The 27,351-nt window shown below is 41.2% G+C and overlaps 1 protein-coding gene across 1 annotated transcript in view; it reads left to right on the top strand.

Annotated features, from left to right (window-relative positions):
• Positions 1-661: 661 nt before the first annotated feature.
• The window catches only part of MGAT4D (MGAT4 family member D), a 54,473-nt gene continuing 27,783 nt past the window's right edge, over positions 662-27,351 (top strand). Inside the window, exons 1-5 of the mRNA XM_041759389.1 lie at positions 662-783; positions 15,411-15,569; positions 17,688-17,825; positions 23,414-23,547; positions 26,281-26,327. Coding sequence (XP_041615323.1) covers positions 690-783; positions 15,411-15,569; positions 17,688-17,825; positions 23,414-23,547; positions 26,281-26,327 — 572 coding nt within the window. The 5' untranslated portion in view covers positions 662-689. The remainder of the gene's footprint in view (positions 784-15,410; positions 15,570-17,687; positions 17,826-23,413; positions 23,548-26,280; positions 26,328-27,351) is intronic.

The following is a 27,351-nucleotide window of genomic DNA, read 5'->3' as shown; positions in this document are numbered from 1 at the left end:
GGGCCGCAGGGGGCGGGGTCTGGGCGCAGGGGGTGGGGTCCGGGGCGCGCGTGGAGGGGCGCAGGGGCGGGGGCAGGGCGCAGGGGGCGGGGTCCGGGGCGCAGGGGGCGGGATCGGCGGCGCAGGGGGCGGGGTCGGCGGCGCAGGGGGCGGGGTCCGGGGCGCAGGGGGCGGGGTCGGCGGCGCAGGGGGCGGGGTCCGGGGCGCAGGGGGCGGGGTCGGCGGCGCAGGGGGCGGGGTCCGGGGCGCGCGTGCTGGGGCGCAGGGGGCGGGGTCGGGGCGCAGGGGGCGGGCTCCGGGACTCGCGTGCAGGGGCGCAGGGGGCGGGGTCGGGGCGCAGGGGGCGGGCTCCGGGACTCGCGTGCAGGGGCGCAGGGGGCGGGGTCGGGGCGCAGGGGGCGGGGTCCGGGCCGCAGGGGGCGGGGTCTGGGCGCAGGGGGCGGGGTCCGGGCCGCAGGGGGCGGGGTCTGGGCGCAGGGGGTGGGGTCCGGGGCGCGCGTGGAGGGGCGCAGGGGCGGGGGCAGGGCGCAGGGGGCGGGGTCCGGGGCGCGCGTGCAGGGGCGCAGGGGGCGGGGCCGCGGCGCAGGGGGCGGGGTCCGGGGCGCGCTGGTGGCGGGCTGCCCGCCGGGGGCGCGGGGGGTCGCGTGGGGTCGCGGCGCTGGGGGCTGCGCGCAGCAGCGTCCGTGTCCATGAGGCCCAAGCGCGGGAACGTGCTGGTGGCGGTGGCCGCCGTCCTGCTCTTCAGCTTCTCCTGCTTCTGCATCTCCAGGCTGACCCAGACCAGTAAGCCGCGGGACGCCCCCTCCCCCGGCCGCCTCCCCGGGGCTCCGGCCAGGGGCGCGGGGGCGGGGGCGGGGGCCAGAGGCAGCGCCCACGCCGTGGCCCGGGGGCGGTTGGGCGGTAACGGGCGCCCCGGGAGCTCCCCCCCCCCCCGGGGCTGTGCCGCGCGCGGGCCCCCGGAGCGCGTGCCGGGCCGCCGCCTGCCGCCGCTTGCAGCCGCGTGACGGTCCGCCCGGCTGGCTGGCGAGGCCGGCCCCCTCCGAGCCCCACGGGCGTACCGAGCCGTGGCCGGGCCCCGCGTGGCCCCCGCGTGGCTTGGGCGCGGCCCGCACGGCCGAGCTGGGGGCGCGTTGGCGCAGCGCGTGGGGCCGCGACCCGCCCCCCCGCTCCCCTGGAGCACCCCAGGCCTGACTTCCCTGTGTTCCGAGGGTTCCCGGTTTAGCAGAGAACAGTAGAGCTTGCCGGGGACGCTTGAACTTTAGAGAAACCGTGAGTAAGATTCTAGGGTAAAGGTGGCACAAAGATGTATTTATATTCCATGTATTGTCTCTCAGATTCAAATTTAACGAGATTTCCTTTTTTTTTTTTTTTTTTTTTTTGCTTCCAGCTCTACTTTCCCAACCTCAGCTGTAACGTTTTAGGGTCCAAGTACTTGGATTTTGAATTTGAGCTCAGGAATCCCATAAGTCCTTTTGAGACTGTCACTAGGCTGTTTTAGGCCACATTTTCATTCTAATTAAACACATATATGACCCAGGGTTCAACAAAGCAACCTTGGGGGTAGTGTCAAGAATCAAGTTTGGAAGTGGCTTCGTCCTCTTAATACTAAATTTTGTCTTGCATACATAATATCGACGTTCTACTCCATTTGTTTCAAAGGTTTGGGAATGCATATTGACATCTGATTTGTACTATTGATATCTGATCATTTAATACACTTTTCCTCTTCTTCGTTTTCCATAAGGAACATTATCCCAATGCGTTTTTATGTATTTTAGGACCGTGAACAATTAGCACTTTTATAACAAAAAATAAATCGTTACTTGTAATTAGAAAGTAAAGTATAAACTGCCTTTTAGACTAATTTTGGAAGGCAGTTTCCATTGGTAACCTCAGAAGGCATTTTAATATAGCTAATATTTGTTACATGTTATAAACTGTGAACTTTGTATTATGACCAGGAGAAAGAAGTTTAGTCCCTCGAGGCACTTCTACATCATTCATATGTTCAGATTCAGAATATGAGCTACTATTTTTGAAAATGCGCCACTCTTAGAAGAGCAGATGAAACAGGTTTCTCCTGTTATATGTTTCTGTTTCTGTGTAATCTAGCTCTAAAACGGTTACAAAATCAGTCCTAGTAAAAAGTCAATCCTGAGATGTTCTTATGTCAACAAAAGAAAACAGACTTCATTTAGTTTTGGAAGCAGCAATTTTTATAAGACACCAAAGATAATCCCAATGGTTTTTAAAATTTAATCCATAGTTGTAATTCTTATCGTTTTTTTTTTTCATGCTGCACACTATGTATATTTAGGGAAGGCATTCAGCCAAAACAGTGGGCCACAGTTAATGTTTTTTAAATAAACTTATTTTTTATTGGTGTTCAATTTACCAACATACAGAATAACACCCAGTGCTCATCCCGTCAAGTGCCCCCACCCAGTGCACATCACCCAGTCACCCCCACCCCCCACCCTCCTCCCCTTCCACCACCCCTAGTTCGTTTCCCAGAGTTAGGAGTCTCTCATGTTCTGTCTCCCTTCCTGATATTTCCCACACATTTCTTCTCCCTTCCCGTCTATTCCCTTTCACTATTTTTTTATATTCTCCAAATGAATGAGAACATACACTGTTTGTCCTTCTCCGATTGACTTACTTCACTCAGCATCATACCCTCCAGTTCCACCAACATTGAAGCAAATGGTGGGTGTTTGTCGTTTCTAATGGCTGAGGAATATTCCATTGTATACATAGACCACAGCTTCTTTATGCATCATCTTTCGATGGACACCGAGGCTCCTTCCACAGTGTGGCTATTGTGGCCATTGCTGCTAGAAACATCGGGGTGCAGGTGTCCCGGCGTTTCACTGCATCTGTATCTTTGGGGTAAATCCCCAGCAGTGCAATTGCTGGGTCGTAGGGCAGGTCTATTTTTAACTCTTTGAGGAACCTCCACTCAGTTTTCCAGAGTGGCTGCACCAGTTCACATTCCCACCAACAGTGCAGGAGGGTTCCCCTTCCTCCACATCCTCTCCAACATTTGTGGTTTCCTGCCTTGTTAATTTTCCCCATTCTCACTGGGGTGAGGTGGGGTCTCACTGTGGTTTTGATTTGTATTTCCCTGATGGCAAGTGATGCGGAGCATTTTCTCATGTGCATGTTGGCCATGTCCATGTCTTCCTCTGTGAGATTTCTCTTCATGTCTTTTGCCCATTTCATGATTGGATTGTTTGTTTCTTTGGTGTTGAGTTTCATAAGTTCTTTAGAGATCTTGGGTACTAGCCCTTTATCTGATGTGTCATTTGCAAATATCTTCCCCCATTCTGTAGGGTGTCTTGTAGTTTTGTTGACTGTTTCTTTTGCTGTGCAGAAGCTTTTTATCTTAAGTCCCAATAGTTCATTTTTGCTTTTGTTTCCCTTGCCTTCATGGATGTATCTTGCCAGAAGTTGCTGTGGCCGAGTTCAAAAAGGGTGTTGCCTGTGTTCTCCTCTAGGATTTTGATGGAATCTTCATCCACTTAGAGTTTATCTTTGTGTATGGTGCAAGAGAGTGGTCTAGTTTCATTCTTCTGCATGTGGATGTCCAATTTTCCCAGCACCATTTGTTGAAGAGACTGTCCTTTTTCCAGTGGAGAGTCTTTCCTCCTTTATCGAATATTAGTTGACCATAAAGGTCAGGGTCTACTTCTGGGTTCTCTATTCTGTTCCATTGATCTATGTGTCTGTGTTTGTGCCAGGACCACACTGTCTTGATGACCACAGCTTTGTAGTACAACCTGAAATCTGGCATTGGAATGTCCCCAGCTATGGTTTTCTTTTTTAAAATTCCCCTGGCTATTCGGGGTCTTTTCTGATTCCACACAAATCTTAAGATAATTTGTTCTAACTCTCTGCAGAAAGTCCATGGTATTTTGATAGGGATTGCATTAAACGTGTAAATTGCCCTGAGTAACATTGACATTTTCACAATATTAATTCTTCCAATCCATGAGTATGGAATATTTTTCCATCTCTTTGTGTCTTCCTCAATTTCTTTCAGAAGTGTTCTGTAGTTTTTAGGGTATAGATCCTTTACCTCTTTGGTTAGGTTTATTCCTAGGTATCTTATGCTTTTGGGCGCAATTGTAAATGGGATTGACTCCTTAATTTCTCTTTCTTTGGTCTCAGTGTATAGAAATGCCATTGATTTCTGGACATTGATTTTGTATCCTGCCACGCTACCAAATTGCTGTATGAGTTCTAGCAATCTTGGGGTGGAGGCTTTTGGGTTTTCTATGTAGAGCATCATGTCATCAGCGAAGAGGGAGAGTTTGACTTCTTCTTTGCCAATTTGAATGCCTTTAATGTCTTTCTGTTGTCTGATTGCTGAGGCTAGGACTTCCAGTACTATGTTGAACAGCAGTGGTGAGAGTGGACATCCCTGTCTTGTTCCTGATCTTAGGGGAAAGGCTCCCAGTGCTTCCCCATTGAGAATGATATTTGCTGGGGGCTTTTCGTAGATGGCTTTTAAGATGTTGAGGAATGTTCCCTCTATCTCTACACTCTGAAGAGTTTTGATCAGGAATGGATGCTGTATTTTGTCAAATGCTTTCTATGCATTTAATGAGAGGATCATATGGTTCTTGGTTTTTCTCTTGCTGTTATGATGAATCATATTGATTGTTTTTGTAATTCTTATCAATGAAAACTTGGGAATATTATGAAGATAGCCAGGGAGTGCCTGGGTGGCTCTGTTGGTTAAATGTCCAGCTCTTGATCTCAGGTCGGGTTTGATTTCAGGGTAGTGAGTTCAAGCCCCACACTAGGCTCTATGCTGGGCATGGAGCCAACTTTAAAAAAAAAATAAAGTTGGCCACAACCTAGTACTTTATTCTTTCCCCTTTTAAATTTTCATCTGCATATAACCTTTTGTTTCTCTATGCTCATAGTATTAACAGTTCATTAATTTGCTCAATAAATATGTAAACTCCATGAGGAGAAGAATTTTTTTTTTCTGTCTTTGCCTGTTTTCTTCACTGCTGTGTACCCAGCATCAGGAAAAATGCCTGGTTATATAATAGGTATGTTAAGTATTTGATGAATGGTTGAATAAATGAGTGAATTAATGAATTCAAATACTTCCTCATGTTGTAGGAACTAGGCAACAAAATATTTTTTTTCGTACAAAATATTTTTAAGCCCTCACTTTCAAGGAGTTTATATTCTCATTAAGGGAAAAAAACAACAAACAGGAATGATATTGCGAGAGAAAGTGCTGTTTTAGATAGGGTGGTTAAGGAAAGTCATATTAATACTTATTCCTGAGTAAAGTAGTGGAGACTGTTGTGTGGATATGTGGGGGAAGAGTTTTCCAGGCAATGAAAAAAGCAGGTGCAAAGGGCCTATAGTGCGATCAGCTTGATATGTCTGAGAAACAGCTAAGAGGCTAACGTGAGCAAGAAGTGTAGACGGTAAGATTATGGAGACCATAGTGAGAACTGTGACTTTTATTCTGAATAAAATAGGAAGCCATATACATGGAAACATAGTCAACACCACTAATCATCAGGGAACCACAAGTCAAAACCCAAGGAGAAACCACCTCATACCTCTTAGAATGGCTATTTTTATTTTATTTTTTTTAAAGATTTTATTTATTCATTCATGAGAGACACAGGGAAAGAGAGGCAGAGACACAGGCAGAGGGAGAAGCAGGCTCCACGCAGGGAGCCCGACGTGGGACTCGATCCCAGGTCTCCAGGATCACACCCCAGGCTGCAGGCGGCGCCAAACCGCTGAGCCACCCAGGCTGCCCTAGAATGGCTATTTTTAAAAAGAGAAGAAATAGGGAGTGTTGGTGAGGATGTGGAGAAAAAAATCCTTTACACGCTCTTGGTGGGCATGTAAATTGGTGCAGCCACCGGAAAACAGCATGGAGCTTCCTCAAAAAATTAAAGATGCTACTGCTCATCTAACCCAGCAATTCCATTTTTGGGCATTTATATAAGAAAATGAAAACACTAGCTCGAAAAGGTATCTGTACTCCTATGTTTATTGCAGCATTATTTGTGTTATCCAAGCTACAGAAGCAACCTAAGTGTTCTTCAATGGATGAATGGATAAAGAAGTTATATATATTCTATTATCATGAACTATTATTCTTTCAATAGCAGGTGTAGCTCTGAGTCAGCAGAGTCCAGGATGCAAGTGTGGGCCATTCTAGACAATAATGGAAATGTCTTGTGGAATTTAAAATGTATCTACAAAAAAATAAAAAATATAACAAAAAACATATCTACAACAATGTATAACAATTATAAAATAAAAGAGGGGTAAATGTAGTTAAATAGTACTAAACTTGTAGCACTGTTGAAAAGTGAGAATGTGAGAATTTGTATTAGACTGTAATAGTCAAGGTTCACACTGAAATCTCTAATCTACTAAAATGATAGTAAAATAATGCATAACAATATCACTCATTATAGTTAATGCTTCAAAAAGAAGAAGAATTTTGGCTGGATATAAAAACAAAACCAAACTTGATGATGTTTACAAGAGATACATTTAAATTTTAAAGATAGAGAAATGGGCAGGGTGATCCTGCAGACCCAGGATCGGGTCCGCATCGGGCTTCCTGCATGGAGCCTGCTTCTCCCTCTGCCTGTGTCTCTGCCTCTCTCTCTTTCCATGTCTCTCATGAATAAATAAATACAATCTTAAAAAAAAAATAAAGATAGAGAAATGTTCGAAGAGGAATGAAGAAGTATATACCAGCAACCTGAACCAAAAAGGAAGTTGGTAGAGCTATATTAATATCAGCAAAATAGACTCTAAGGCCAAGTGCAACATAAATGCTGAGTAAACACGGAGGAACTTCATTAGCAATCAAAGAAATGCAAATAGCATCTCATACCATTCAGATTTTTTAATTTACGAGATAAGACATTTGGTAAGGATATGGAAGTGCAGGAATTTGCACACACTCCTCTTGCCAGTGGGGAGTAGATACTCAATCATTTTCATTATGTGATGTGCATTTCCTGTGTCCTAGCAATTCTCCTCAAGTCAAGACTGAAACGGGTATGCAGCCTTACCCGGTGGTTTATGGCCAGTTCCTCTTGTCACCGGATCAGTACCCCATGCCATGTAGATTATTCAGTATTTAAAATAACATCCCTACCACCAGATATATCCCAGGCAAACTCTTGAACGTATTGACCTGGAAGATTCTTGGTAGCACTTTTTATAATTGTTCATCAAAACAATAGAAGAGCTAAATGTGTTGCCGTATATTCAAAAAATTGTTCAGTGGAACAATTAACAGGAGTGGAAATGAATGGCCTAGAGTTGACTTACCCGTGTGGATGGGTTGCCAGAACGTAAGTTAAGCAAAAGAAGCAAGTACAGAAGAATACATACAAGTATTACTTTATTTATTAATAGCTGAAAACAAGTGTGAGTCAGCTTGCACAAGTGGTAGAACTTGAGAGAAAAGCAATGGATGATTAATACAAAATTCAGACTTCTGCTTACCTGAGAGTGAGGAGGAAGGGGAACATGATCTTGGAAGGAAATAGATGGAATATTTAAGGCTAAGGTAGTAGTGGGTACGTGGATGTTCGTTCTTGTTATCGTCTTTCAAACTAGCTTATATATGCTTTGCGGTGTCTGAAATATTTCATCATAAAACCTAATGAGGGACCACTCAAAGGGCGTTCAGAGGGCGTGGTTCGTAGTGTGATTTGATTATTGCAGAGCATGCGTGGAGTGGAGAGATCCAGAATATATTTCGCCTTGTTAGCTTCATCGACCACCTGCCCAAATAGTGGTTCTTTGGAACCACATGGGTACAAATAAATGAAGAATAAATTTGAAGTGGTCTGCCGATACTTCAACTTCATGCCCTTCATTCCTCTTTCGTTTTACACCCCCTCCACCCCCCAGTAAATACTTGCTTTCCCCTGAGTACACCGAAGCATTTCAAACTTACACATTTATGTTATTGTCTTAGTTTGAAATGCCCTTCGCTATATGGCAACATTCTGTACGCTCTTCAAGTTCTCAGATATTCCCTCTTCTCTGAAACCTTCCCCCCTTCCCCACCCCTCCCTCACTCCTCAGTCCTTACTAGTTAAGCATCTCTGCCTCTCTTTGCCTGTGGCACTTGAGGATAACTCCATTTTCACAATTACATTAATTGGTTGTTTAAATACATGCTCCTTCCTCCATCTGTCGTCAGGTAGCTTAGAGCAGGAACCTGACTTTATCCGTGTTTGTTTACCTGTCACGTAGCTCAGGGAATAACACACGCTAAGTTTCAAATGGCAGAAAGCACCCTGGGATGCTTCTCATTGCTGGAGAGGCTTAGTGAATAAAATAGGGTGGGAGAGTCTGGTCATGGCCATGTCGGACAGGATCTTGTCTACTAAGGCAAGGAGTTTGGACTTAATTCAGTGAGCATTCAGGGAACCATTTAAAGTCTTTGAGCAAAAAAATAAAAAGTAAAAAAAAATAAAGTCTTTGAGCAGTGTTTCCAGAAGATTAATTGTGGGTTGGAGGTGAGAGACTAATTAAGAGGCAGTTATAATAGTGCAGCTAGAGGCAGTAATGACCTGAACTAGGGTAAAGCCAATGACGAGAGAGATAAAACAATTAAAGAGATCTATAACAGTGCTTAACATGTATACCAATCACCTGTGAATCTTATTAGAGTCGGTCTGGGGTAAGGCCTGAGATACTGTATTTCTGTCCTTCTCCCCCCCCCCCTTTTTTTTGAGGGAGAGAGAGAAAGCACATGGGCAACCAAGCAAGCAAGTGGGGGGAGGAGCAGAGGGAGGGAGGGAGAGAGAGAATCTCAAGCAGGCGCTATGCTCAGTGTGGAACCCAACAAGGGGCTGGATCTCAACCCTCGATCATGACCTGAGTTGAAATCAAGAGTCGACACTTAACAGATTAAGCCACTCAGGCATCCCAAGAGATGCTACATTTCTGGCAGACTCAGCTGGTGCCAAGAACCTGCTGTCCCCTATCTAGGTGACTGTCCAGTGCTGAAATATACTTAGTACAACAGAGAAAATGAATTTTAAATTTTCTTTTATTTTGACTGATTTAAAGACTGAAGCAGTGCAAAATATTTCTCCACTAAGCAAAATTTTATTGTTTTGGTAAGACTGCATTTCACTGTTACTATTAAAATTGAGCATGTGAATTAAGATGTATAAAATATACACAAGACTTAGCAGACATAGTACAAAAATAATGTAAACTATTCCCTTAGTTATTTTCTATGTTGGTTACATGTTAAGCCATTTCAGATATATTGAATTACATTAAATACATTCTTTACAATTACTTTGCTTTTTTTACCTTTTTGAAATGTGGCTACTAGAAAATTTAAAATTACGAATGTGCCTTTCATTTTATTTCTGCTGGATAGTAGTGCCTTGGACTCTTGCTGTGAGAAGTAAAGCGACACTTAAGATCTCACTTGACCCCTTTCTTATGGGCAGAAGTTACATTGGCCCATCACACACATGGACTGGTATTTGTTTTCACAACTTCACCACAGTTAACTCAAAACAACAAATTATTGTTTATTTCAAATCTTTGCAACATAGTTTTATAACATTTCACCCTCATGAAATACCTGAATGAACATGCAAGTGATGTAAATATCTTAAATAGAATATTATTGAATAGAATCATTAAGTAAAAATATATAAGAAGCAGATCTAAGACTAGGGAATATATCCTTTAACTTTTTTGCATGGTTGTTTCTGCAAATACTACTTCCTCTAGAGAAAACTCTTTTCATGTTACCAAATTGATCCCTCAGGAACTGACTTAACACTGTGGAAACTTAGATGTGTTACATCAGCCGTGCTATCAGCTTCTAATACAGGATTCAATTTGCAGAGAGAATATTACCCCAGGAGCCCCAATAACATAGGGCTGGCTATACTGGTTAAGCTGTGTCTGCTTCTAAAGTTTGTCCACATCTTCAAATAGTCAGCTATTTTATAAATCTCCAACAAGATTTATCTGGGATCGTTGCCGTTCTTTTGATTAAAGCACAAGTCAGTTTAAAAATCACTTGGAACGCCGAGGTGGCTCAGTCAGTTAAGCACCTGACTCTTGGTTTCAGCTCAGGTCATGGTCTCAGGGTCATGAGATTGAAACCTGCATCCAGCTCTGTGCTGGATGTGGAGCCTGCTTGGAATTCTCTCTCTGCCTCTCAAAAAAAAAAAAAAAAAAAAAAGTTGTCCCCATGTCCTGTCTCTAAGCCCTGTCCTCCTGCTTTCTCCTGAACCCTCTCCAGCTAGGCTTTCACTTCACCGCTCCACGGACCCACTGTCATCAAGGCCCCCGGGGACTGCACGTTGCCATCTCACGTCCACACCCTGCCCTCATCCTCCTTGTCCTCTTCAGCAGCACTTGAGAGTTGATGCCTTTCATCTCCTGGATCCATTTTTCTCACTTGGTTTCCAGGACTTGACACACGGGCCTGAGTTTCCTCCTGCCTCACCGGCTAATCCGTCTTAGCTCTGTTACTGACTTCCTCTCACTTGTTCAACTTAGAACATGGGCTGCCCCAGGATTTAGCCCTTGGGCCTGGTCTCTCCTCTACTCATCCTCATTCTGCTAGTGATCTCCTGCATCTAAGCACAGACAGGTCTCTCCGAATGTCTATGGCCAGGCCAGGCCCATCCTCCTGCCGGACTCACACATGGGGCTGCCTGCCTACTGAGATGTGTGTTAATCATCTCAAATCTAATATGTCTCAAACTCTACTCCTAACATTCACACCAAAACTTGTTTCCTTCATCTTCTCCACCTTAGTAAATGGTTATTCCTTTCTTCTAGTTGCTCAGAGTATCATTGTCTCTTTTGCCCACATTCATTGTCCGCAAATCCTATCCTCTTTATCTTCAAACTTTATCCAGAATTAAACCGTGCCTCACCACTTAGGCCACCAACAATCCTTTCTAAGCCACAGACATCTGCTTCCTGATCCCCGACTTAGTTTCCCCAACTCTGTTTTTCACACAGCAGATAGAAACATCCTGTTCTGATGAGTCGGATTATGTGACCGCGCTTATGGACTTCACTGGCTCCCCACTTTGCTTAAAGTAAAAGCTCAAGTCCTTACAGAGGGGGCTTTGTAATTTCATCACCTACTACTCTTCCTGTCACTCATTTTGCTTCAGCTACACTGGTCTCCATGCTGTTTCTGGAGATAATGGGCACGCTCCTGTCTCCGGGCTTTTGCACGTGCTCTTTTCTCTACATCAAAGTTGTAGCATCCCTTCTTTCGCTTTGGTCTTGTCTGTGCTCACATGTTAACTCCTTAGAAAAGCCCTCTTCTGATCGCCCTGTTTACAGTTAAAACCTCCCTGCACCATCAACACCCTGTATCCTTTTTTCCCTATTGTATTTTCTTGTACTTACCATCTTCTATTAAAACGTATAATTCAGTTATTTATTTTTTTCCATCCAGTAGGAGGTACATTCCAAGGGGGCCAGGAGTTCCTTCTGTTTTGTGCATTGTCCTATCCCCAGAACATGTAGCAGTATTAAGTTTAATAAATAATTGTTGAATGAAGGAATGAATTGAGTGGCCAGGCAACGGTTCTGGCTAGGGAGATGTAGAGCTCCTGAGAAGAGCACCCCTTTTCAAAGAAAAACTCAGGCTTTGCTTGGAATTGTAAATAAATTCTGAATACTCCTTCACAGCATTTCGGGAACAAACCAAAAATTGCCTTTGTTCTTGACATCCCCTTGTCTATGAAGAACAAATGGTTGGTGATCTCTCTGCTATGGCCGTGTCTTTCCATCTGCAGAGAATATGCAAAATTCCTAGTATTGCACTGTGAGGGAGGTGATGACCAACACAAATTGCCAACCGGTACACTGATAGGTCCTGGAGACCAACCTGTTGTTGCTTTAGCTGGACTGATTCTAGGGCCCAAATTAGGAGGCCTTCACGAGGCTGCTGAGAAGAAATTAGTTCAAAGTAGCAAGTTCCTCCATCTTTTCCTTACAGAGTGATTTATATGCATAGATTACACTGTGGCTTGGATGTAGCAGTGCCTTTTCACTCTTGTCATTTGTCATTCACTCTTGTCTGGCCTTTCCCTGGAGGTGGATTGAGGGAGGAAACCGTATATCTTGTGCCACCACCCACTCACTAGTGAAGACCACAGATGCAGAGTCTTGGGTTCTGCTGGTTGTATCCTAACAAGCTGGGGACTTGTGTATGGATGGTGCACAACACTCACTGCGGGAGAGGGCCGGGATCCTTTATAATTATGGAATTCTCTGTAATGATTGGCCAGCCAGTTAGGTCTTTCCCTAAAGCTCCACTGCCCTGTTTCAGCAAGCCCAACTCCATTAAAACCCAAATCTACTTGTTTGTGTGTGTACCCCATTAATGGGAGCCCCCGTTGGCAGGACACTCCATATAATATGAAATTGTTGCATTCGAGACAGACAGTGACACATACCTGGAGATGGAGGGTGTTATGACAGACCCTTGAGATGGAGGGGGGCCACCAAGGGAGGAGCGGAGCAGTGGAACTCCCTCCAACCCAAGGGGGAGAGCCAGAACGTCTTGTTAGAGGGCAGTAAAGCAGCAGGGTACTTTCCTCTGTTGTAGCTTGGGATGGATGATCCATTGAGGCTTGGCAGAAAAATATTAGGATATTACGGTTTATTAGTTGCTTTCTATCTTCAGTAAGGTAGCTCAGGGAAGACACAAGTTTTGTTCCAAGCTGGCTTATCTGAAAGGTGAATGGAACCAGCAAGATGGGTGTACAGCGCTGTCCAGAGGGGCCAAGACTGCCCTTGGCCAGGGATTCAAGACCCCTGGGAACCAGGCACTTGGGCACCCTGCTGGATCTCAAACGCTGAACCCTCTGCTGGAGGCTAAGGCTGGTGTGAGCCAAGGCAGGGAGGAAGGACACAGCAGGAGATGAGACTGGGACAGTTTTTATCCCTACATTTTCTTGCTCCATTTTATAAGTGAATCTCACTTTTGCTCTCAAATCTGTAGCACCAGCCCTATCTCTCCCTCGAACTTCAGAGTCCTATAGCCACATGTTTGCCACATACTGAGATGCCTCATAAGCAACAGCACTGCTCCTTTTCCTGTTTTCCCAGTTCACACTGGAGAAATCTGTAGTCGTGTAGAAACCTAGCAGGGATCCTAGTCTCCTCTCTCTCAGGCAGTTCAAAGTCTTCTCAATAGAAGCTCTTAGATATTGTTCACAGTATCTCCTATTTCCTAATCCTTTCTGCCCTGCTTTATTCTTTTATCATCTGTCACGTGAAACTACTATCACTACAGGTTCCTAACTGGTGGTTTCTCTGACTTTGGTTTGGCCTTCCTGAATGTTCTATATGGCCACCAGAAGGATCTTTCTAAAACACATGTTGCGCCTCATAGTCTTGAGCTATGTTTCTCAATTGAAATGCTTCTTCCCATGACAGCCAGTGATGCTATTCCAAATATATAAAATCACCTGGAAAAAAATTGGGAGGAGGGCAGAAGATGATTCTGTTATCTTATATCAAATACATTTTAGCTAGGCTAATTGTGGTGATCATTTCGCAGTATAGACAAATATCCAAGGCATTATGTGGCACCCCTGAAACTAATGTTCTACGTCAACTGGACCTCATTTAGAAAATAAGTAAATTAAAATCAGTTAACCCAAAACCAAAATGAAACAAATATGTACTGTAGAATGGGGCTACAAAATCTGCAAACATTTTAAAGAAACTTCACAGAAATTTCATGACTGTGGAGGGCTATTTCAAGTTATGCCTCCACCCATATCCCTTTTATTCAAATATACCATCTTTAGGGGATTTTTTAGAAGAAAGCTCTGAGAAACACAGGTGTACTAGGGTCATGTTCCACCTCTTTATCATAGCTTATCAAAAAGATCAGCAGAGAGTGAAATAATCGGAGAAGGACAAACATTATATGGTCTCATTCATTTGGGGAATATAAAAAAAAGTGACAGGGAATAAAGGGGAAAGGAGAAAAAATGAGTGGGAAATATCAGAAAGGGAGACAACACGAGAGACCCCTAACTCTGGGAAACGAACTAGGGGTGGTGGAAGGGGAGGTGGGTGGGGGGTGGGGGTGACTGGGTGACAGTCACTGACGGGGGCACTTGATAGGATGAGCACTGGGTGTTATTCTATATGTTGGCAAATTTAACACCAATAAAAAAATAAATTTATATATATATAAAAAAAAGATCAGCAGAACCAGGTTCCTCTTTTAACCTCTGAATTTCCCCGTGTTGTCCCTGAAATACTGCATAGCCTCTAGGTGTGTAGTGACCATGTTTTTGAAGGCCTCCTTGCTTTCCCAGCAGTGCTCCAAATGGAACCCCTGCCCTTGCTTTCCTGGACTGCCGGACCCCCACTTCCTGCAGGGTCCCCTCAAGCAGCCTGGCCTGCAGATCCTCCTCTGACTTCCTGCCCTGATCCTCGCTCAGGGGATCCCCTCTTGGGGGGACCCAATGCCCTCTGTGCATTGAAACTGTCTCTAGAAGCCAGGGCTTGAAATGTTGCTTTACTGTACCTGTATTTCCTTCATGGGGAAATCTTTCCTTTCGTTCTCCGAGAAGGACCATCTTCATTGCTAAATGAATAAAAAGCAGCCCACTGATAATTTATCAGACATTTGTCAAAGCATTTTTTTTTCATGTGCTCTGCCACGTGGCTTACGTGCATTATCATATCACTTCTTCCCAACTCGGGCAAGGATTTCTGTATATCCATTTGTACGTGAAGGAACAGAGGCTAACGAATTTTAAATAGCTTGTCCAAAGTCACACAGACACCAAGTGGTGAAACTGGGTTTCAGTTATACATGATTTAACGCCAGATCCGCTGTAACTTTTAAAAAGGATATCCTGTAGTTTATTTAGCCTATTTCCACCATCCAGCATTTAGGTTGTTTCTGATTTTCTTACAATGATAAATAATCCTGCCTGTGTTAGACATCCTGAGAGCCAAATCTGTGTATATATTTATGGTTATTTTCTTCAGATCAATTCTTAAAAGTGAATTTTGGGGTTCAATTGATTTTTTTCCCTCCAATTAGAAATCTAATATGTGCACAAAATGGAAATTTGGAAAATAGAAAAAGCACAAAGTAATAAAGCAAAAACTGTTTAGAATAGTGCCGCCTTCCAGAGAGTACGATTTTAACAGCTCACTCTTTCTCTAGACTCTTTTGTGTGTCATACATTCATATTTATATATAAGCCATGTACGTGTATATGCACATAATATAGTTTTATGTGTAGCTACATTGAAGCATAGATTTTACTTTTTTTGTTGTATATTATAGAAAATTGTGTGATACCCTTGCTACATAATAAATATATACACGTATGTTTTCTTTGCAGGTAATCAATTAATTAATTGTAGAAACCATATTTTGGAGTTTAAGGAAAAAATGCTACGTTTAAAAAACAAGACTGAAAGAAATCGCCAAGAGCTGATCAAAGCCTTGAGTAAAATAAAGTACGAAATGACACAGAGAAAAAATATGCCAGTAAACTTAGGTTTGTGTTGCTTTTGTTTTTGTGTGTGTTGGTTTGTTTGTTGGTTTTGTGCTTTGTGTTTGGGAATTTAGATTTTGCACTTTCTGATTTTAGGACACTTCCTCCCAACAAATATAACTAAGTTAGTACTTGTTCTTTTATCGTGAGAGATACAAACATCAGGTAGGAGATAACACTAATAAACTTCCTCTCCTCTGTAGCTTGGAAATGGTCTTCCTATGTTTCCTGTATGAATTGCACCACCATCGTGACCCATCCCATAGATGCAGCCAGAACCCCTGCGTCACCCTGACTCCCCCTCCCTCCTCTTGCATAGCTCCATTTCAGCCAATAAGCGATCCTGTTAATTCTCCATCTGTGTATCTCACAAATCTGTCCACGTTTTCCCATCACTGTCTCTGCTACTCTAGTCAGGCGACCTTCATTCTTCATCTGAATCACTGCTAACATTCTTCTCTGTTTTCTCTCTCTCTCTCCAGACTTGTCCTCCCCTGTCTGGTTCCACCGTAGCCAAAGCGAAGCCTCACTGTCCTGTGCATCATCCTGCAGTGGCTCCCGTTTCTCTAGCATAGCAAGTCCTATCTCTGTCGCCTCTTTTGTAGTCATGTAGTCCTCACTCTTAATCCCTTGCAACCACCAATCGGTTCTCTGTTCTTACAGTTTTCCCTTTCCCAGATGCCATACAGATGGAATCATATGGTGTGTAAAGCTTGGAGACTGATTCTTTCACTTAGCAAAGATTCATCAAAGTTGTTATATGACCCAATTTTTTTGTTATCTTTCTATTACTGAGTAACATTTCATTGTATGGGTGTACAGCGGATAGTTTATCCTTTTACCAATTGAAGGACATTTTTTTGGCAATTACAAGTATATGTTGCTATAAGCATTCATGTACAGGTTTTTTGTATGAAGAGAATTTTCATATATATATGTATATATATCTTGAATACGTATTGGATGGATATGTGATTTGGAAATATTTTCTCCCAGTCTGTGGCTAGTCTTTTCATTCTCCTTATGGTGTCCCTCAGAAAGCAAACATTTTTAATTGTGAAGTCTAGTTTATCAATTTTTCTTTCTATATATTGTATTTTTGGTGTTATCTTTAAGAACACTTTAGGTTCCACGGGTTCATGAAGATTTTATGTGTTTGTTTTTAATTTTATAGTTTTAGGTTTTACATTTGAGTCTATGAAACGTTTGAGTTGATTTTTTTTTTTAAAGATTTTATTCATGAGAGACACAGAGAGAGTCAGAGACACAGGCAGAGGGAGAAGCAGGCTCCATGCAGGGAGCCCGATGCGGGACTCGATCCCGGGCCTCCAGGATCACACCCTGGGCCAAAAGCAGGCGCTGAGCCATTGAGCCACCCCGGCTGCACTTTTTTTTTTTTTTTTTTTTTATGAGTTGATTTTTATAAACAGTGTGAAGTACAGGTCAAGATTCAATCTTTCTCAAGTGAGTGGCCAAGTATTCTAGTACCATTTCTCAAAAAAGCTGTCCTTTCTGCATTGAATTGCCTTTGCATCTTTTCCAAAAATCAATTAACAGTAGCTGTGTGGCTATATTTATGGATTCTCTGTTCTGTTCCATTGGTCTGTGTATCTTTTTAAAATGTAATGCCACACTGACCACACTGTCTCGATTGTTGTGTTATGTATTATGAATGAAATAAATGGGGTGTGAGTCTTCTAATTTTGTTCTTTTTCAAAATTGTAGAGGTATATTCAAATGAATGGTACACGTGGAGTCATTAAATGTTGAGCTATGTAACAAAGTTGTTAGAGATACAAACTTTAGTGTGCTATTAATCAAAAGAGCAGAGCAGATCAGTTATAGTGTGTTCAGTATACTTCATTTGGAACTGACAGTTCTATTAGTCTCTGGTTAGGTAGCTCCTAGTGCTAGACTTAACTATGATGTTTTAAATAAGTATGAATAAGATCTGAGCTATATTTTGTAGCAGTATGATTTTAGTAATTCACATTTAGTTGTATTTCTCTTATATATTGAATAGTAAACCTGTTAATCTCATTGTGAAATATTGTGCCAAAGAGAGAAAAATCCCTATGGCCATGAACTTAGAAACCCTTTTTTTTTTTTTCTCTCTTTTAGTTGAGAAGAAAGTGAATACATTGGGTAAGAATGAAACCGTGTCTGATACGTTTGAAATCCTAAAGTTCTTTTTTCCTCATCTAAGGAAAGTAGGCAGGATTTATCCTGATGTAATCTTTGGCAAAAAGAGAACAGGCGGTAAGCAAACTTAGAATTAGAAAATCAAATATAGATATTTTGATCTTTGAGGACATGCTTTTAAGTTGTGTCATTTGTTTGTTTTTTAATAAATTTATTTTTTATTGGTGTTCAATTTGCCAACATATAGAATAACACCCAGTGCTCATCCCATCCAGTGCCCCCCTCAATGCCCACCACCCAGTCACCCCCACCCCCCGCCCTCCTCCCCTTCCCCCACCCCTACTTCGTTTTCCAGAGTCAGGAGTCTCTCACGTTCTGTCTCCCTTTCTGATATTTCCCACTCATTTTTTCTCCTTTCCCCTTTATTCCCTGTCACTATTGTTTATATTCCCCAAATGAATGAAACCATATAATGTTTGTCCTTCTCCGATTAACTTATTTCACTCAGCATCATACCCTCCAGTTCCATCCACGTCGAAGCAAATGGTGGGTGTTTGTCATTTCTAATGGCTGAGTAATATTCCATTGTATATATAAACCACATTTGTTTGTTTAAGTAGGCTCCATGCCCAGCGTGGGGCTCTAACTCACAATCCTGAGATCAAAAGTTGAATGCTCCACCAACTGAGCCCGCCAGGCGCCCCTTAAGTTTTTTTGAACGTTTCTCTAATTATTATTATGCATGATTTTAGGCTTTAAAATGTAACCCAGGGATCCCTGGGTGGCGCAGCGGTTTAGCGCCTGCCTTTGGCCCAGGGCGCGATCCTGGAGACCCAGGATCGAGTCCCACGTTGGGCTCCCGGTGCATGGAGCCTGCTTCTCCCTCTGCCTGTGTCTCTGCCTCTCTCTCTCTCTCTCTGTGTGTGACTATCATAAATAAATAAAAATAAAAATAAAAACTTAAAAAAAAATAAAATAAAATGTAACCCATAAATATAATACTCTGATATATAGACCACCAGCCTATGTGGCATTAATTTTTGGACTGCCAGAAATCAGTACTGACCTGACAGGAAAAAAATAGTTCAATAAATATTTAGAGACTTAAATTCAAATTCAATTTTAATACAGATATTTCGAAAAGAAGTCATTTTAAGTCACATATGCATTTGGCTTATATTAAGCATCTGCTGAGTACCTGGTCTCCCTTGGTTTTGATAAACTCATTCTTATCCGGTTGTCTTCTTATTTCCTCATCTTTCTGGGGACCAAGGTCAGCAAAAGCTTTACAGAAGAGGTGATTTTGAGCTAATCCTTAAATAATGAATTTAACTCCAGCAGGTATGAAAGAAGAGACAAAGCATTTAAGTTAGAAACAGGGATATTTGGGAAGTCTCAGAATGCTTGCCATCCTCACAAGCCTTATTTATTCTAATGCGTGAGTCACTCTAGGCCAGTGGCAGCAAACTACAGCCCCCAAGCCAAATCTGCTCTTTTACGATAAGATTTTGTTGGACTCTAGTCAGTGCTCATTGTTACTTCTCTGTGACTGTTCCCACACCACAGCGGCAGAGCTGAGTAGTTGCAGCAGAGACTGTATGGCCCAAAAGACAAAAATGTTTACTCTCTGGTCCTTTACAGAAAAGTCTTACTGACCTCTGACTGATGTAGGTAGTTCCTTGAGAATAAGGAGTGTTGTTCCATAGCACGTGCCTCTGCCAAGCCCACTGTGTTGGGACAGGGGTGCCATGTGGCATTGTTTAACATCTGAATTCTCACTGTGTTCTGTATACTGAGTTTATTGTGTTTTCTTTTTTTAAATGTTTTCTTTCATTGTCTCATTTGACCCTCACAACACAATACAGCAGGACCTTCAATTATCTCTATTTTATGCCTAAGAAAATTGAGGTTTAGAGATACCAGGGTACATCTTGAGATCACACTAGGGACTTTAACTGTGTCAGATTCCCTCTTCAGAGTATTTTGAATGTGGCACGTGTATGTACGTAGACATGCATATGTGTGTGAATGTATGAGAAAGTGTGTGCTACACAAAGGTTATAGGGAACAGGAGGAGGCGATGAAAGACATAGGGGAAAAAAAAACCCCAGTACATAGAAACTATAAAATACTAGATACTAAGAATAAGCATAGCCTTAAGTAAACATCAGCAAAGATAAGCAGAAGCCCATGTCAGAAAGGATGGAGGGAGAGGTGTTTATAATTGGGAAGAACAGAACTCTTTGTATGGGGGTTTGGGGGTGTTGAGGTAACCCAGTTAGCAGAACTGTGTTAAATCCTGAATAATTTTCTAATTCCCCGACTATTTCTTGATTTCCAACCATGCTGTATATATTGATCCTCCTTTTGAGGCCCCTTTGGTGGATTTTCATAGGTTCTTGGGAGGACCAGCTTGCGTATAAACCTTCATTACCAAAGGCCATTTAAATGGAGATTCTTTTTCCTAGTAACTAAAAGACCATAAGACATAAAACATTTGTAAAACACTGAAGCCTGTAGCAAGGCCTACTGCGGAAGCTGTCATCAGTCTTCTTTATTCTAGATTCTGAGTATATCTCAAATAATTTCTTCTCTCTACCCTCTGTAACTATTCTTTTTGAGCTTTCATTTCTTCCCCAGTGTATTAAAATAGACTTGTAAATTGACTACGGTCAATCCATTCTTCATACCCTCCTCAGAGCTTGTACTAAAATGTGTAACATCATGCTCAACTCTTGCTTAAAATCCTTTAGAAGATCCTCAGTGCATATAGGATGAAGTTGGCTCCTTAACATGGAGTGTGCACAGTAGACTGTATCTTTCAAATCTCAATTTTTGCCATTTCCCCTCCTTTTCAGCAACCCTAGAACCCTTACAATCTACATGCCTTCAATGAACACACCACCTCCTATCAACCATGATTAACTTGTCATGTAAGTCCCTTACTCAATAGGACTTTTCAGCTCAGTTGGCAACTTCTCTGTGCAGTCCTCCATGTCCTCAAGTAACCAGCTTCTCTCAGGTCCTAGGCCTTGGGGAGGAGCAACAGATAAGACGTGGCCTTCATCCTCCTATGGACACGTGAGAAAGCAGTTACAGTGTAAAGTGACCAGTGCTGTGACAAGGGAAATACGAGGTGGAACAAGTAATCCATACTTGTGGAATTAGGGAAGACTTTCTGGACAAAGTGCTGTTCACCTGAGTCAACCTTCATGACTCAGGTGAACAGAATTGGAATAGACTAAGTAGGGAAAAAGCGGGTGATGGATAGTGGAAAAAAGTAGAGGATATTCATCCAGGTAGAGGAAAAGAAATAGGAAAGGCCTAACAGCAAGAGGACCCAGGCAAAAAGTGTGGCACGTGTGCACAATTGGGGCTAGAAGTTATTAGCAGTATAACATGGGGCAGAGGCCAAATAATAAAGGGACTTGGCCATTCGCTGATTCACCCCAAATTTATTCCAATTATTATGTTTTCTAATAACATTTTTTTTATTAGATGATAAGTGCTGTGTGGATGAACTAAGAGTATACAGCTGGTACACCCAACCTAGTTTAGAAAGAATGAATAATAGAATTAGCACAAGGAACCTGAAAAAGAGTGTTCCAGGTAGAGAAGGGATGATGTGTGCAAAGGCCTAGAGATGATAGAGTCCTGTTTGGTCAATCTGAGAAGCTGAAAGATTCTAAGACTGACTGACTTAGAGGATAATTGAAACAGAAAATGTAGGTCAGGACTAGGTCATTAAAAGCCTTGTAAATGTTTATAAACAGTATTTCTTACCCTAAGGCATTGGAAGTCACTTCAGGACTTGCATTTTATTTATTTTTTTTAAAAAAAATTTTATTTATTTATTCGAGAGAGAGAGAGAGGCAGAGACACAGGCAGAGGGAGAAGCAGGCTCCATGCAGGGAGCCCGACGTGGGACTCGATCCCATGTCTCCAGGATCACACTCTGGGCTGAAGGCAGCGCTAAACCGCTAAGCCCCGGGCTGCCCTAGGAATTGCATTTTAGAGTGGATCCCAAAGTTTGAAACTTGATTCCTGCCTCACGCTATCCATAAAAATCAGTTCCAGGTGGACTGTAGATCTAAATATAAAAGGCAAACAATAAAGCATCCAGACGATATTCAAGAGAATGTCTTTATGACCTGAAGATACAGACTTCTCAACAGGAATTGAAAAAGCACTAATTTTATGTAAAGGAGGAGATGGATAAATTGTACTCTATTAAAATTAAGAATTTCTTGGGGTGCCTCGGTGGCTCAGTCAAACATCTGCCTTCAGTTCAGGTTAGGAGTTCAGGGTCCTGGGATTGAGTCCTGCATCGGGCTCCTTGCTCAGTGGGGAGCTTGCTTCTCCCTCTCCTGCTTCCCCTTCCCCCTGCTTGTGCTGTGTCTCTATCAAATAAATAAAATCTTTTAAACAAATTAAGAATTTTTTTTTAAAAAAGATTTTATTTATTTGAGAGCGAGCAAGAGAGAGAAAGAGCACAAGCAGGGTTGAGGGGTAGAGGGAGAAGCAGGCTCCCCCACTAAGCAGAGAGCCGCATGTGGGGCTCCATCCCAACCCAGAGATCATGATCTGAGCCAGAGGCAGGTGCTTAACCAACTGAGCCACCCAGGTACCCTAACAAAGAATTTCTGTTCATCAAGAGGTAAACATTGAAAAGGGAACCCAGAGTGGGAGACATTTGTAAGACACGTAACTAATAAAGCGTTCATATTCAGAATCTATAAAGAGCATTAATAAATAAGAAAAATCCAGACAACTCAATAGAGAAACAGGTAAGAGCTTAAACAGGGATTTCACAAAAGAATGTCCAAAGACCAATAAACATATGAAAATATGTTCGAACTCCATAGTAATCAGGGAAATAACAAATTCTTACTGTTCTCACTGAAGTTCAATAGTTTTTTGTTACATTTAAATGCTTCTCAGTCTTGTATACCAGAGCCCTGATTGTTTTGACAAATTTTTGCTACTTTTATTGCTTTTTTTAGAGAGAAGAATTTCTGAGTTCCCTACTTAGCCATTCTAGAAGTTCCTATCCCCATCTTGAAGGTGGGGAAATTGAGGCTGGAGAGGCTGTGTATCTTGCCCAAGTTCATACACCCAGGATTGGTGTTGAGTTTGGGCAAACTTTACTGATATAATCTTAGTATCTATATAGGATGACATGAGATCTGTTCTCCCATTGTTCCAGTCAATATTGAGCAATGAAAATAACTTAGGATCATGGATTCATTCCATCAAATCACTTGGAAATTACTTCATGCATTTTTTTTTCACAGATGAAAATATTTCATAGTATTTTCTGTTTTGAGCTCCAGCATCTCCTTAGGAACAGAAGTAGAGAATCTGCCAATGTGTGACATTTTGTACCCAAGTTAAGTAAAAGCTAAAATAAATGGAGAGTGGTTAGTTTTATTTTTCACTACACTGAAACCCTCCAACATGAGAACATCTTGGAGTCTACTGAATGCATTTATTAACAGTCCACTACAAATTGGAATTTGCTCAAGCAGAAAATGAACTTAGTGATAAAAATTAATAGTAGTTTGGGTACTTCTTGTAATATAGTTTCAGACACTCTTTATGACCAAAGAATTAACCCAAACATAGTAATAAGCATATATATTAATGATGAATTATATTTTTTCTCTGTGGCTTGAAATGATGATTCCATGCTCCTATGTCTGCAGTCTCTTTTGCACTGGGTATTTCCACTGTTAACAGAGGGAATCAAAGTTACCTGAGTCAAACACTGAATTATGTTGTCTCCAGGATGTCTCCTTCAGAAGAGAAGGACTCTGTGGTGATTGTCTCTGTTGCAGATGTACGTATGAAAAATAAGTGGCTTTCCTCATGCCCAGCCTGTGGTCTCCAAATACCCTTCCTTGATGGTAATCACTGTATCGTTTTGGATTTTTTTCCTTAAATTTAAAAAAGCAATTCATAGATGCCTTTTTTGGATAGCAGACAATGTATTCAGTACTAATTTGGCACCACTGAGAAGGAATTAAATACATCAGTCTAAAAAGAAAATATAGTGGTTCATGTGGAGAAATAAGATTATGTTGTTAAATATATTACCAGGAGCCCTGCATACTATATGATACAGAACTTATATTTACAAACAGAACATTAAAATTAAAATTGAAGCTGGAGTAATAAAACTTGCCAGCCCAATAAAAGGTAGGTATATGAACCGAGATAATTTATATTAACTTAAGTAACAATAACCGTCATGAATATTGAGGAATTCCTTTCTATGTGTGAAGGATTGTAGACAATTTTTATATACATTATTTGTGGCTCACATTACATCCTTGTAAAGTGGGTGTGGCTATTTTACAGGTGAAGAAACTGGAGCTTATAGAAAGTAAGTTGCCCAGTAATTAATACATCAGATTCAAATCTATGTCTAATGGCACCCAAATTTTCTATCTTCTAACGCCATGTGAAAGCTTATATAAAGCACTGTATAAATATTAAAATTATAAAGCCTTTTGGAGAGGGAGTTTGGCAACTTGTACTAGATTTAAAATGTGTATATCCTTTATATCAGAAACCTCAATTCTGGGAAGTTATCTTAGGGAGATAATCAGGCAAGAATTCCAAAATAATAAAAAATTGACAGAATATACGGTAGTTGAGAACACTTAAACTAAATCTAGATTGCCAAGGTTCAAATGCCTTGGCTGGTTCAAAAGTCATTTTTTGGCTTGTGAACTTGAACAAGTTCCATCATTTTTCTATGCTTCACTTTTTTTCTTTGCAAAACAGTGATAATAATATCATCTATGTCATAGGGTTGTTTTGTCAATTAAATTAGGTATTTAAAGTATTTAGAATGATGCATGGCATGTAGAGAGTGTCCAATAAGTAATTATTTCAAGTATTTTCAGTGCACTGTGCTTTTTAAAAGCATAATATTGGAAACCACCAAAAATGTGTATCAATAAGAGGCTGATTAAATCCTTATGTCTACATTGCAGTAATTTGCAGTGCAATTTTAACCATGGAAAAGAGAATGAATAGCTACATATATTTACTGACATAAAATGATATCCATATCATATTGTTGAGTGGGAAAACATTGCAGAACATCACATCTAACATAATATTATCTACGTAAAATGTGATAGAAGGAAGGAGGTAAAAAATATACAGAGAAAATATATAAAGAAAAAAGAAAATGAGCAAACCTTGGAATAATGGTCTCCAAAATATAAATAATGGTTATCTCTGGATTGGAGGGATCTTTATTGTCCTTTCTATATTCTTTTCTCTATTTGAATTTTCTATAATAAACGTGTCTTTGGATGCAGAAAAAAACTCCAAAAACAAGCAATAGAATAATTAAGAGGAAAATATAAATAAAAGATTAATCTAATTAATAAATAAATTAAACATTCTGTCCAAGTTTAATTTCTTAATATTGAAAGCATATACATAATCTCCAAATGTTTTGTCACATTTCTGTACATTAAATATTACAATCTTTATTTCTTTGCTGCTGACACAGTGCACATGTACCTAAAATGTTTAGGCGAGTAATAAAATATTAAGGACAAATGTTAAAATGGAATGTAGAATGCTTAAGAAGTGTAACTTTAGTATTAGGTTTAAAATACAAAATATTTCAGTGTAACAAATAGCTGGTGAGTCAATCGATGGCTGTCTCAAGAACCTTAGGTACTGTCATAGAGTTATCTGCATACATCATGATGGATATTTTAAAATAAACAATCTGACTATAAACTTTTAGAGTACTCAGATTTGACAATAGAACTGTCATTATTCAAAAATTTTCAGAATTTTGTATTAGGAATGCTTGGGGCCCTGAGGCAATGTTGTGTGAAGGCCATCATTTTTGTAAAAAAAAAAAAAAAATCTGAGAATGTACTATCAAAAGCTATTTACATAGGAATCTTTTCATCTAATATAGCACAGAATTTGATAAAGAGTAGGCACACAAGGTTTGCTGATGGAAGAAAATTTGGGAATTAAGCTGAGTAATACTGTCTGGAAAGCTGGTATAATTTTGAGTACTTTTATTATCATAAAATGAAGACATTTTCAAAAAGGGCAGTTCTTAGACAAAACTGTTTTAGATACATAGGCTTTTGCATGCTAATTTTTATTTTATTTTAAAGATTTATTTTTTTATTCATGAGAGACACAGAGAGAGACAGAGACATAGGCAAAGGGAGAAGCAGGCTCCCTGTGGGGAGCCCAGTGTGGGACTAGATCCCTGCATGCCCTGAGCCAAAAGCAGACGCTCAACGGTTGAGCCACAGAGGCACCCTGCATGCTAATATTTAAGTGTTAAATAATGTATAGTGATATTTTGTACTGTGACAAAGGAAGAATGAAATCTTTTCAGTACTGAAGTCAGATCTTTTAGACACATGGATATTTTAAATTCTTTTATAGAGGGCGGAAAAATAAAAAAATTAGGACACGGTAACATTCCATATATAAACTAGACTTATGTGTAGCAACCATACAGTAGCGAAACTATTAAGCATGCTTAATTTCAGTCAAATACTTTTCTCATTTTTAGAGAAATGAAGATTATTTAAAATATGTTGTGGACATGATTACAAAAAGGTAAGTACTGTCTGATAAGTTTAAAAATAGCTGTTCTTTCATTTTTCTATTTTTTTTCTGCCCAGTTATATTACTTTATTAGTGATCATATCCATTTTGATGAGTGTAGCTGTATAGAAAGAACTACTGAGATCTGCAGGTAGTTCTAAGCTGTAATCAACTATAGCTTATGATTTTCCCCAATTTTGCAGGTTGTCTGCTTAATAAAATCCACCTTTTTCATGTTATTATCATTGTATCTCTTCTCCATGAAATCCACTTCCTCTGACAGAAGCCTGCTAGATTATTTTTTAAGCATTTTTGTGTACCTTACTGTATGCAGTGACGTTCTCCACTTCTGTTTACAATCTGCTGGATGTAACCCTGGAGATGCAAGCACATGATGATGAACCAACATTGTTAGTTATCAAGCAAGATGCTGTGGAATGGACCCAGCCTTTCAGATCTTTATGTTCCAGTGGGTAATACACCTGGTCAAAACCAATCACAACAGGGACGCTGGTGTTTTGTATTGGTATAGGGAGGGCAGTGGAAAACACGTAGAGGAGGAAGCATTTCACTCTGCCTGCAAGATACGAAGAAGGTAATAATTGAGCTGAGTGTGAAGGTGTAAGAGGATACTCTTAAAGCAGATAAAAGGAGAAAGGGAATGCTTGGCAAATAGGATTGCTTGAGAAGGCAGAAAGGCCTAAAAAAGGAGCATGCTAGATTTATGGAAAAAGAAGTATATCCTGGAGTGTGGATATTTGAGATTAAGGAAGGAGTATGAGTAGGAGTTAATTAAGACAGGCTGGCATAAGGTCATGAAGAGCCTTCGGGAACATGCTAAGGATCATGTACTTGATGCTACAGACCTGGGTTGCAAGCATGGCCTTCAAGCTGAATCTGGCCAACAGACCAGACCATTTGGCTTCACTAGCAAAGTGTTTTGTTTCCTTACCAAACAGCTCAAGGGCAGGAGGCAAAGTTATTTTAGTCAAAAGAATTCCAGCTCATAACTGTAGAAAGAATCGAATCAGAAAAT

Source organism: Vulpes lagopus, chromosome 6 (genome assembly GCF_018345385.1).
Source record: "Vulpes lagopus strain Blue_001 chromosome 6, ASM1834538v1, whole genome shotgun sequence".
In the NCBI taxonomy this organism is placed as follows: Eukaryota; Metazoa; Chordata; class Mammalia; order Carnivora; family Canidae; genus Vulpes; species Vulpes lagopus.
The sequence above is the reverse complement of the archived record's forward strand: the minus strand, read 5'-3'. Positions and strand labels throughout refer to the sequence as shown.